The 13,049-nt window shown below is 41.3% G+C and overlaps 1 protein-coding gene across 1 annotated transcript in view; it reads left to right on the top strand.

Moving 5' to 3' along the window:
* TRPM3 (transient receptor potential cation channel subfamily M member 3) overlaps nucleotides 1–13,049 on the top strand; it is a 484,965-nt gene that overhangs the window by 445,097 nt on the left and 26,819 nt on the right. Inside the window, 3 exon segments of the mRNA XM_073228642.1 lie at nucleotides 6,720–6,870; nucleotides 6,986–7,185; nucleotides 9,149–9,281. Of these exon segments, the coding sequence (XP_073084743.1) occupies nucleotides 6,720–6,870; nucleotides 6,986–7,185; nucleotides 9,149–9,281 (484 nt within the window).

The raw sequence follows: 13,049 nt of genomic DNA, 5'->3' as shown, positions 1-13,049 counted from the left end.
CATCTCTCTTGCTCTCTCTTCCTCTCCCCAGTTTCTCTCCTCCCTTCCTTCCCCTCTCCCTCTCTCAGATGTTTTGCTTTACTTTTACTGCCTACCATGGCCTGACTCTGTATGACCTTTCAATCAAGTACCTCTCATCATCTACCCAAAACCCCTTCACCTCACTTTAAGGTCAAAGAGAGTCTAATTAGTCACCGGTAATTCAGTAAACTCAGTCCTCCTTGGGCAATGATGGGATCTTGCCTGGATTGAGTGGGGGCGTGGTGAAGAAAGTAGGAAAGGGTTTGTCAGCCTGAAAGACCTCGAGATGCCTCTTCAAGCTGTGAGCAGGGCAAAGGAAGTTGATCATTCATGTTAGGTATCTGTTGACAGTATCTACTGGCAATAAATGTTGACATTACCTACTGATAATGCTCTAGGACAAACCATCCTAGAAGGCAACAGCTTAAAGCTGTAAATATTTATAGAGCTCTGGAGGCTGTGGGTGGCTGGATGGCTTCTCTGGTCTTGGCTGGACTCAATCACCTGTCAATGCTGGAGTCTGCTGGCTGTCAGCTGTTACAGAACAGCCCCAGCTCAGACAACAGAAGCTACTGGGAGCAGAGGTTCATGTGTTTTATCCCCAGCAGGCTGGCTAAGACGTGTTCCTCTGGTGATGACTGAGGTGGAAGAGTGGAAACAGAAACACTCAAAGAGTTTTTTCAAATTTCTGTATAGGTCACATTTGCTAACAACCCATTGGCCAAAGAAATTCACATGGCCAAACTCAGAATCAAAGGGCAAGGACATAGAACCTACCAGTTTAGTGAGAGAAATCACTAAATTGCATGGCACAGGAGCATGGATATAGGGAGAGGAGAGAGATTGGAGCTATTAATGCAATCAATTTGCTGCACTGTTGGAACAAACCCATGGACATGTGCAACAGACTACTAGAGATGCACAGCCTTCCCCAGCAAGGTTTGCACAGAATCTTTCAGATACTCATTCCTGATCCCAAGTAATGAACATCTGAAGTTGGAATGTGGAAGCTGTCTCAAATAACAGCAAATAAATGGCCATTTTGTCCCTAGGTAAAACCAGATATATAGAATAGTAAGACCCCAGAACCAAGATAGCCAAGAGAGAATTGAATTTTCTCCCCTTCTCCCCCATAATGCATGCCTTCCTTGACCCACAATTCACACACAACATACCTAGGCTTGTGACCTCCTGCTTTCTCATTCACTGGATTTTTTTAATTGAGGCTAATTCAACTGAGTAGTGCTTTCTAAATGGCTCAAAGCTGACCATGTGTGCAAGTAGCAAGGAGACCAGAGCCTTTAAGAGTTAGACACTCTGTCATTGGCCCTCTTTCCCCTCTCTGTGGTGGCTCTCCATATCATATTCCATATCATGCAGTGGAGGCTAGTCATTTGATTACTTTTTTACCAAAAATGGAAAGAATAAGACTTATACAAATGACCGGCAATTAGCTCCAGGGATAGACAATGCAGTCTGGGGGTTATTCTGGTCTTTTGCTCTTCACAGAATCACAGAGCAATAGAATATCAGGATTAGGTGAAGCTTAGAGATCATGTTATCCAGCACTTCCCAACCATTAGTCACATAAACCATTGGTTGTTTTGTAACATCTGTTCTACTCTTCAATATATTTAGTTCAATTGGCTTATCTTTAAAACCTAAATTAATTTATTTTTAAAAAATTACATCATGGCCTTAAGTTGAAAAATCAGTATGATTTGATATAAATAGAAGATAATCATAAAATAAACAGAATGAAAACAACACATTGTTATAAAGTTCTGTCCAGGTGCTTAAGCCTTCAGCCTGCCCAGTCTTTACTAAAAAGGGAGTTTGGCAAATGTGAAAAAGGAAGTATGAACAGAACATTACCCTCAAACTGATGCTTTCTATCTGATGGAATCAGAAAGCTCAGAAGAATCTTCACAAGGTTATCCTTTTCTCACTGTCCAATTCAGTGTTATTTAAGGCCCTGTTTCCTATCTCCTAAAGGCATCTGGGACTTCCTGAGTTGTGTGTGTGTGCCACACTGTCAGGGGTATCAGTAGTCCAAGACTCTTCATTCATAGATGGAGGAACTGAGCCCTCTTTACTCCTTTCTCATGATTGCCTCTGTGCCATGTCACCAATGATTTGTACCTTCCCCAGAAGTTGGGTTAGGAGAAGGGAAAAGAAATGAACCACAAAAGAAGTAAAGGCAGAGCCGGTGGATGGTGCTGTTGACTCCACAAAGTTAGAACTTACCTACTTTCCAATTTCCTCTGCCCTTCCTGTCTTCCATTACTAGAGGACATTGGTGGCGACCTACTGAAAGAAATAGCATGTGCCCCTTACTTCCACAAAGAAAACTTCTGCCTGATGAATCTGCCACTATGTAAGACTTTTAGATGAGGAAACCTCTAGAAAGAGGTAGCCATACAAAGGGAAAAAGGAGGCTTCACCAGTTGTCTTGCCAAGGAAAGCATTGTGTCAGGAAAAAGCCAGAAGGGCAGAGCTGTCTCAACTAATTCACCCTTGGAGTAAGCCATTAAGAGCTGTGCTAATGGCATTCTTAATCTTCTATGGCAAACTGTATGGACTTTACAAAGGAGGTGGAGGAATCCTCTTTGTCTTGTTATCTTTGCAAGATGGAGTTTTAGTTGAAAATCCTTTCCTTAAAAAAAATAGGATGGACCCAAGAATTCCACTCCTAGGAATTTACCTGAAGAAAACAAAATCCTTGATTCAAAGATATATGCACCCCAATGTTTATCACCGCACTGTTTGCAGTAGCCAAGATATAGAAGCAACCTAAGTGTCTATCAGTAGAAGAATAGATAAAGAAGACGTCGTACATATACACAATGGAATATTATTCATCTATAAAAAGAAAAATCCTGCCATTTGCAACAACATGCATGGATCTAGAGGGTATTATGCTCAGTGAAAAAAGTCAGGTGGAGAGAGACAAATATCATATGATTTCACTTATTTGTGGAATATAAAAACAAAACAGAAGGAACAAAATAACATTAGACTCAGGCACTGAGAAGTGACTAGTGGTTACCAAGGGGGAGGGGAGGAGGTGGGGGTGTGGAGGAGTGGAGGGGAACTGTTGAACCACTGCAATGTACATTTGATAGTAAAAAAATAATAATTAAAAAGTAGGATAAATGTATTCATATACTCAACTAAGCTCTTTATCCTATTGTCAGTTATTTGGAATAAGCTTTTGAGACTCTTCTTCAGACAGGAAGGGAAGGGACAACCTTCAAGAAATATCCTTCTTTGTCAAGTTTTTACAGATGTTCGTAATTATATCAAACATTGGTTCATGTTTTGTTTTAAATTTCTCTCTTTAGGAACAAGATATGGTGTACATTAAATAAACATTTATTTTCCCCATGTATTATAGGATGAAATCAAAAGTGCATGCCCTAAAATTTGGTACATGGGTGCCGACACTTGATACCTACATATGAACTAAATTTCTTTCTCCACAGTCTGAATTTTAGTTCGAAACATTTGTTCCCACAACTGAACATCTCAGGCCGTTATTCATGTTGATGGAAACAAGAAATATTCAGATACCTATAAATCTGTCCCTACATTAGCTCATAATCAAGAGATTCCTCTGAACCCCATCTTGACTCTGTCTTCAGATGCACAGAGAAGACCTGTGGTTAAGAAGGCTTGTGTGGACCTGCTGACTCCGTTCTTATTGTCTTTGAGATACTGACAGGAATACTAAAGCTTTCTGAATCTCAGTTCTTCATCTGTACAATGGGATAATAATGTCTGTCATGTGAAAATATTATAAATATTTTCAAAGGTAATATAAGTAAAGCTCATAACATAGGGAATTACATCTAAGCATGCAGTAGATGTTCACTACTATTATTATGAATGATTACATTGGAAAAGCCATTGAGATAAAGCAGAATACATACACACTTTGGGGTCAGAGAAAGACAGAACCCATTCCTGCTTCACTCATAATTGCATCTCCAGTGAGTGCCAATTCCCACTGGCACATAGCAGGAACTCAGTATTTTTTAAATGACAGAATGAATGGTTCTGGCATTATCACTTATTAAGATAAATGAATTAATGAGTCTGGCATTATCTCTTATTAACTGTGAGATCTTGGATAAGGCATTTCACCCCTTGGCTCATGTTTCCTCAACTGTGACACAGTGATAATACATTTCTTACTGAGCTGCTCAGAAGACTAAATGTAGTGGCTGGTGTGAAGTGCCCAGTAGAAAGGCAGGTGCATACTATACTTTCCCTGGATGTTTATTACCAGATCTGTACTGCCCTTCACTTTTGAGGATCCCAGATAAAAAACTAGGATCAGCATTTTCTGGAAAAGGTGGTAATGAAGACTTTATTCAAGGAGGGCAACTATGGTGGGGTTTCGTAATAGGAGAGAGAGATTTGGCTCAACTCTGAACAAAAAGAAAACTGGAACTTTGTAAGCAGGAGCCAGGTGTGGGTCAGTAGATGGAAAATCACTAAAAGGCAGCATCAGGGTAGGGGAGGATTCTGGCTGAACTGACCTAACAAGATTCTTGCTGAGGGTTGGCCAGGGTGAGCAGACGTCAGCTGAGGGGTGGTGGGAGATAAGAAACCTGATCAGATACTGGCTGTGATTAGATATGAAGGGTGGGGATTCTGGCTAAACAGACTTAGGGTTCTTGCTAAAATTGGACAATGCAGAGATGAACATGGAAGTCCAAAAGTCAAGGCCTAGATGAAAAAGAACTCAGAAGAGCCTGAGGGGAATTTGGTTAACAGAGAATCTTTGTCATTCCCTATCCCAGTCCTGGCCAGAAAGGGGCAGAAAGTGAGCTGGGGTGGATTTCAGAAAGCTAAGTGTACTTTGAAAAGTGAGTAAGACTCACCCAGGTGAAGACTGGGAGTGGGAGCAAGGTATCAGAGGGGCCTTTTGGAAACAAAAGAAGCATGGCTCCAAATCAGAAAATAAGAGAAATCATGACATTTCTAGGAACTGCAAGAAACTTGATCCAATTTGTGCTTGGAGGGAGAGGTGGGAAGTGGCAAAAGATGGCACCAGGCCAGCCACCCTCAGACTTTGGACTTCGTCCTGGAGCCACTGGGTTTTCCTTCCAAGGGAGTAAATGATCAGGACCTCCTACAGGCTATCTTGACTAGTTAAGCCACAACTGCCAATAATAAAAAAGATGCTGGCTCTTTGGAAACACCTGACAACACACAGTCATTTTGCAGCAGATCCAGAGGAAGCACTGTGGTCATCTTTTTCTGGCCATAAAAACAGGGTCTTGGTGTCCTGATGTTATTAAAACCCTCAAAGGCTGAGAAGATGCATTTTGGGCTTGAGAGTGTGTCAAAGATCACATAGTTTTTCCAGCCTAATTCTAGCTCAGTGGACTCACTTTGGTGGTACTTTAGAATTACCTGAGAAGTTTTAAAAGAAATGCGATGCCTGGGCCACCCTTGGAAATGCTGATTCACTCATCTGGGGCAGAGCCAAGCATGGGCATTTCATAATGCTGCCGAGGTGATCCCATGTGCAGCCAGCGCTGAGAACCACTGCAGAGTGAGTGCACAGCCTAGCAACTTCAACCCTTGAGAAGGCAATGAACGCCCCTGGTAGGTGCACCAGCCTAGATTCTAGGTCAGCTTTGCAAACCTTCAAAAGCTGCCTGTGGCAACTGCTGAGACTTCTTCCTGCCCGACCCCCTTTTTATAAGTAGACCCTGTTCTAAAGCCAACAGAAGGCAGATGGAGAAGGGGGAGAACCTCATCTGTCCCTTGCTCCGATGGCCATCATCTCACTCCCTGGGCCATGGCACCTGTGCAGCGCTAAGAAGCTTTGTCAAGGATTGGTTTTTCCCTTGAATTTACTGAGACATTTCAAACAGGCCTCATTAGCGCATTACTCACACTCATGCAGTCCCATATATCACTTTCCTCCTTATCCCCACCTCATCTTTTCTTTTGTCCATTTACCCATTTATTCAGTGCAGCTGGGTTTTGTGCCCTGTGCCCTGAAAAGCACATTTTTGGAATGGAAATCTGCTGGAAGAAAGTGGGTGGCTATGGACTCAAGGGTCTAGTCCATCACCTCTCATTGCCCTTCGGGTGAAATGCCATCCATCAGGAGCAGCAAGCAACAATCCCTCTCAATACTTCCCAGGGCGCTGCCTCATTTTGTTCCTTCCACACCGAGACAGCAAATCATTAGCTCAGAGCCCCTGGTGGCTTTTTGCAGCTGCCCCGGTGTTAATTCCCAATCAATAGCCCCTGGATGCTGCTGCTCCTACATCTGTAGGCTTCTGGCCTCCACAGCACATTCTGAAAGTAATTTGATGGGCAGTGAGACTCCGCCTCTCTGTCGCTCCCCAGGAAAGCCCTCACCAGGCCTCCTAAGGACACCAGGTGCCCTTCACTGAGGGGCAGGGGCAGGAGACAGGGTGAGTGAGCAGGGGCCTCCACCCATCTTTCATGTCACATGATTACCTGGGAGATAGAACCAACTCCCCTCTGGAGTAGCAGCCCCTTGGGGTATTCATGAAGCTTTTGTTTTTCTATTTTCGCTTTTTTCTGTCTGTTTTGATATGGCTGTATTTTCCCTCCATCTAAAACAAAAAAAAGCCTCATTGAAAACCAGTCTTTTTTTGATCACATCGCCACGGATTCTCATTTCTCACCTGTGCCGCTCCCTTCAGCTCCCTGTGGACAGAACGAGACCCGAGAGGATGGCAAAATAATCCAGCTGCCTCCCTGCAAGACAGGAGCCTGGATCGTGCCGGCCATCATGGCCTGCTACCTTTTGGTGGCCAACATCCTGCTGGTGAACCTCCTCATCGCCGTCTTTAAGTAAGTGGACCTTTCTTAGAGCACTTGGGATGGAGTTGGTGGGATTCGGAGAGAGACCGGGGACCGATGCTTCCGTAGGAGTTTCTCACCTGATTCTCTTTGGTCTCTATCTCAGCAATACATTTTTCGAGGTAAAATCCATATCCAACCAAGTGTGGAAATTTCAGAGGTACCAGCTCATCATGACTTTCCACGAAAGGCCGGTTCTGCCCCCACCTCTGATCATCTTCAGTCACATGACCATGATAGTCCAGCATCTGTGCTGCCGGTGGAGGAAACACGAGAGCGACCCCGACGAAAGGGACTACGGCCTGAGTAAGCGTCCAGCCACAGCCTCCCGCAACCGCAAAGCGCACACGCCGCCCGCTTGCGGCCGCAGTCGTGCGGGACCACGTGCCCAGTCGGCTGCACCCGCTGCCTGTGCCCAGCTCTGGAGCCTTGGGGAGGGGCGGGAGGGTACACTCGCCTGCAGAGCAGGGCTGGAAAGAAGAGGCCGAGGCCGAAATTGAGCATTCTTAGCCTCACATCTTTCTTAGTGAGATACACCCAGTCTCCAGCAGGGGTGTTTTAGTGCCTTCATAGGTTCTAAGTGTCTTACTTTCCAGACGTCCCAACAGCAAAATGTATCTGCCATATTAACATGCTCCCAATGCTGCATTATATATACTTTAGGCATAATTACATGAGTTGGGTTGCAGGTGACTGGGTTTGATTTTGGCGTTTTCATTTCTGGACCTATCATTTTTTTTTAGGTGTTAACCATTTCCTAGCCTTGGGGGTTGTGCCTTTATGACTTCATGAAGAAACCATCCCTGTCTTTCTATTATTCCAAGGATTAAACAGAAGACCCTCACTATCCGCCTTTTAGCCAAGTGTTTCTAAAAGGAGGTTCTTTTGGCATTGGGGTGGAATGATTCTTTGGTGTGTAGTATTGTCCCACACATTGCAGGAGATTCAGCACATCCGGCCCCCACACACCGAGTACCAGTGGTTCCTTTAGATTCCTGAATGTCTTGGGTACCACCCACAGTTAAGAACCACTAGGAATTCAGCCCTGTACAAACAAGCTACTGTGGCTTCTTCTCAGTGTGTCAGTAGATCACCTACACCTAATCTAATAAACCAGGTAGGACTGGGGCCCAGAAATTAGCTCCAGATGATCCCTAGCACATCTAAAATTTGAAACCAAAAACACTTAATCAACTGCTTCTCTGAGTCTGAAGCTTTAAACAATTTCTTTGACACAGTAATGCCTGATTTCTTTCTAGATATTAAAACTGCAGAGTTGGAGAAGCCAGGAATTCCAAAATTCACTATTTTCACCTGAAACACAAATTTAGGCAAATAGAAAGCTTGGGGAGAAGACAGTTTCAAATTTCCACTGGTCTCTTTCTACAGCTGTATCACTTATGAATTAGTTTACCTGCTATTAGCAGAAAAACAGATTAACAATTACACAAATGAATAAGCTTTTATTTTTCTTACATAACAAAGAGTGAAGAGGTAAATAGCCCAGAGCTCAACAATGGCTTCACTGAAAGCAAAGAACCCAAGTCCTTCTATTTTTAGATTCATCCATTCTTTATTGTACTTTGTCTCATGGTAGCAGAACAGCTGCTGGACTTTCAGTCATCACATTCATGTTCAAGGCAGGAAGAAAAGGGAAGGTGAAAAAATGTGAAAGAAGTAGCCACATCTCCATAGTTTATCAGGAAAGCAAAAGGTCTTCCCAAAACACCTGCAACAGATATATTTTGCTTCATGAGACCCTACAGCAAACTGGGTCATGTGGTTGCTACAAACTTCAGAGGAGGCTGCAAATGTGTGTATTTGGCTTTCCAGCATCAGTGGTGTTAAGAGCAAAGTAGTTGCAGAGGCTTTTAGTAAGGCCAGTGAACAATGTTTGTCTGCCACACTCCTCAGCCCAGAAACTGAGCTTTTAAGAAACCTCCATTGTCTGCATAGCTTCCCCTCTCTTGATTAAGCTACGTTCTTGGTCTTACAATGCATATAAGTGCAACCAGGCCCTTCAAAAAACCAGATATACTCAAGTGAACTTCATAGAACCATAGTCAATCTAATGCACAGAAGGAAGGCAGTGACACAAGTTACCTGACGGGATTGGATTTACTCTGAAACTTAGTAAAGAATCTAGACTCCTTTTCTTAACCTTGATTTAGATGAGGAATGTCCTTAGGTCCGCAAATCAGATGCCATTGTTCTTACTTCTCCGCCTCATCAATCTCTCTCTCTCTCTCTTTCTCTTTTTTAACCACAGAACTCTTCATAACTGATGATGAGCTCAAGAAAGTCCATGATTTCGAAGAGCAGTGTATAGAGGAATATTTCAGAGAAAAGGATGATCGATTCAACTCATCCAATGATGAGAGGATACGGGTGACTTCAGAAAGGTGTGTTCTGTGGGCACATCCCTCTTGGGACTGTTTTATGCCATAGTGTGCTCTGTCAATTGATTTTATTTACACAGCCACAAAAAACAGAGACCCTCACACACAGACTTGTGCTTATTTTTATTTGTTTTTATTTTTATTTTTATTTTTTGGTATTAATTATACACTTACATGAAAAACATTCTGGTTACTAGATTCCCCCATTATTAAGTCCCCACCACATACCCCATTACAGTCACTGTCCATCAGTGTAGTAAGATGCTATAGAATCACTACTTGTCTTCTCTGTGCTTTATATACTGCCTTTCCCATGCCCACCCCCCTACATTATATGTGCTAAACATAATGCCCCTTTTTCCCCTTATTCCTCCCTTCCCACCCATCCTCCCCAGTCCCTTTCCCTTTGGTAACTGTTAGTCCATTCTTGGGTTCTGTGATTCTGCTGCTGTTTTGTTCCTTCAGTTTTTCTTTGTTCTTATACTTCACATATGAATGAAATCATTTGGTACTTGTCTTTCTCCACCTGGCTTATTTCACTGAGCATGATACCCTCTAGTTCCATCCATGTTGTTGCAAATGGTAGGATTTGTTTTCTTCTTATGGCTGAATAATATTCCATTGTGTATATGTACCACATCTTCTTTGTCCATTCATCTACTGATGGACACTTAGGTTGCCTCCATTTCTTGGCAATTGTAAATAGTGCTGCAGTAAACATAGAGGTATATATGTCTTTTTCAAACTGGGCTCCTGCATTCTCAGGGTAAATTCCTAGGAGTGGAATTCCTGGGTTAAATGGTATTTCTATTTTGAGTTTTTTGAGGAATATCCATACTTCTTTCAACAAAGGTTAAACTAATTTACATTCCCACCAGCAGTGTAGGAGGGTTCCCCTTTCTCCACATCCTTGCCAGCATTTGTTGTTGTTTTGTCTTTTGGATGTTGGCCATCCTAACTGGTGTGAGGTGATATCTCATTGTGGTTTTAATTTGCATTTCTCTGATGATTAGCAATGTGGAGCATCTGAATTTCTTCTTGGAGAAGTGTCTGTTCAGATCCTCTGTCCATTTTTTAATTGGGTTATTTGCTTTTTGTTTGTTGAGGTGCATGAGCTCTTTGTATATTTTGGATGTTAACCCCTTATCAGATATGTCATTTATAAATATATTCTCCCATACTGTAGGATGCCTTTTTGTTCTACTGATGGTGTCCTTTGCTGTACAGAAGCTTTTTAGTGTGATATAGTCCCACTTACTCATTTTTGCTTTGTATCCCTTACTCATAGAGATATGTTCATGAAGAATTGCTCATGTTTATATTCAAGAGAGTTTTGTCTATATTTTATTCTAAGAGTTTTATGGTTTCATGACTTACATTCAGGTCTTTGTTGCATTTTGAGTTTAGTTTTGTGTATGGAGTTAGACCATAATCCAGTTTAATTCTCTTACATGTAGCTGTCCAGTTTTGCCAACACCAGCTGTTGAAGAGGCTGTCATTTTCCCATTGTATATCCATGGCTCCTTTATTGTATATTAATTGACCATATATGCTTGAGTTAATATCTGGACTCTCTATTCTGTTCTACTGGTCTATGGGTCTGTTCTTGTGCCAGTACCAAATTGTCTTGATTACGGTAGGTTTGTAGTAGAGTTTGAAGTCAGGAAGCATAATTCCCCCTGCTTTATTCTTCCTTCTAGGGATTGCTTTGGCTATTCGGGGTCTTTTGTGGTTCCATATGAATTTTAGAACTATTTGTTCCAGTTCATTGAATAATGCTGTTGGTATTTTGATAGGAATTGTGTTGAATCTGTAGATTGCTTTAGGCAGGATGGCCATTTTAACAATATTAATTCCTCCTACCCAAAAGCATGGGATGAATTTCCATTTATTAGTATCCTCTTTAATTTCTCTTAGGAGTGTCTTGTAGTTTTCAGGTCATAGGTCTTTCACTTCCTCGGTTAGGTTTATTCCTAGGTATTTTATTATTTTTGATGCAATTGTGAATGGAATTGTTTTCCTGATTTCTCTTTCTGCTAGTTCATCATTCGTGTATAGGAATGCAACAAATTTCTGAGTATTAATTTTTGTATCCTGCAACTTTGCTGAATTCAGATATTAGATCTAGTAGTTTTGGAGTGGATTCTTTAGGGGTTTTTATGTACAATATCATGTCATCTGCAAGCAGTGACAGCTTAACTTCTTCCTTACCAATCTGGATGCCTTTTATTTCTTTGTGTTGTCTGATTGCCATGGCTAGGACCTCCAGTACTATGTTGAATAAAAGCGGGGAGAGTAGGCATCCTTGTCTTGTTCCCAATCTTAGAGGAAAAGCTTTCAGCTTCTCACTGTTAAGTATGATGTTGGCTGTGGGTTTGTCATATATAGCCTTTATTATATTGAGGTACTTGTCCTCTATACCCATTTTGTTGAGTGTTTTTATTGTGAATGGATGTTGAATTTTCTCAAATGCTTTTTTCAGCATCTATGGAAATGATCATGTGGATTTTGTCCTTTTTGTTGATGTGGTAGATGATGTTGATGGATTTTTTAATGTTGTATCATCCTTGCATCCCTTGGATGAATCCCCCTTGGTCATGGTGTATGATCCTTTTGATGTATTTTTGAATTTTGTTTGCTAATATTTTGTTGAGTATTTTTGTATCTATGTTCATCAGGGATATTGGTCTATAATTTTCTTTTTTTGTGGGGTTTTTGCCTGGTTTTGGTGTTAGAGTGATGCTGGATTCATAGAATGAGTTTGGAACTATTCCCTCCTCTTCTATTTTTTGGAAAACTTTAAGAAGAATGGGTACTACGTCTTATGTAAATGTCTGATAAAATTCACCTGTGAATCCATCTGGCCTGAGAATTTTGTTCTTGGGTAATTTTTGATTACCAATTCAATTTCATTGCTGATAATTGGTTTGTTTAGATTTTGTTTCTTCCTGGGTCAGTCTTAGAAGGTTGTATTTTTCTAGAAAGTTGTCCATTTCTTCTAGGTTATACAGTTTGTTAGCATATAGATTTTCATAGTATTCTCTAATAATTCTTTGTATTTCTGTGGGGTCCATCTTGACTTTTCCTTTCTCATTTCTGATTCTGTTTATGTGTGTAGATTTTCTTTTTTCCTTAATAAGTCTGGCTAGGGGTTTATCTGTTTTGTTTATTTTCTCAAAGAACCAGCTCTTGGTTTCATTAATTTTTTCTATTGTTTTATTCTTCTCAATTTTATTTATTTCTTCTCTGATCTTTACTATGTCCCTCCTTCTGCTGACTTTGGGCCTCATTTGTTCTTCTTTTTCTAGTTTCAATAGTTGTGAATTTAGACTATTCATTTGGGATTGTTCTTCCTTCTCTAAATAAGCCTGGATTGCTATACATTTCCCTCTTAGAACTGCCTTCGCTGCATCCCACAGAAGTTGGGGTGTTGTGCTGTTGTTTTCATATGTCTCAATATATTGCTTTATCTCTTTTTTAATTTGGTCATTGATACATTGGTTATTTAAGAGCATGTTGTTAAGCCTCCATGTGTTTGTGAGCCTTTTGTTTTCTTTGTACAATGTATTTCTACTCTTATACCCTTGCAATCTGAGAAGTTGGTTGGGACAATTTCAATCTTTTGAATTTACTGAGGCTCTTTTTGTGGCCTAGTATTGTTGTCTATTCTGGAAAATATTCTGTGTGCACTTGAAAAGAATGTGTATCCTGCTGCTTTTGAGTGGACAGTTCTGCAAATGTCTGTTAGGTCCATCTGTTCTAATGTGTTGT

The sequence above is a fragment of the Manis javanica genome, chromosome 2 (genome assembly GCF_040802235.1).
Source record: "Manis javanica isolate MJ-LG chromosome 2, MJ_LKY, whole genome shotgun sequence".
Classification (NCBI taxonomy): domain Eukaryota; kingdom Metazoa; phylum Chordata; class Mammalia; order Pholidota; family Manidae; genus Manis; species Manis javanica.
The sequence above is the reverse complement of the archived record's forward strand: the minus strand, read 5'-3'. Positions and strand labels throughout refer to the sequence as shown.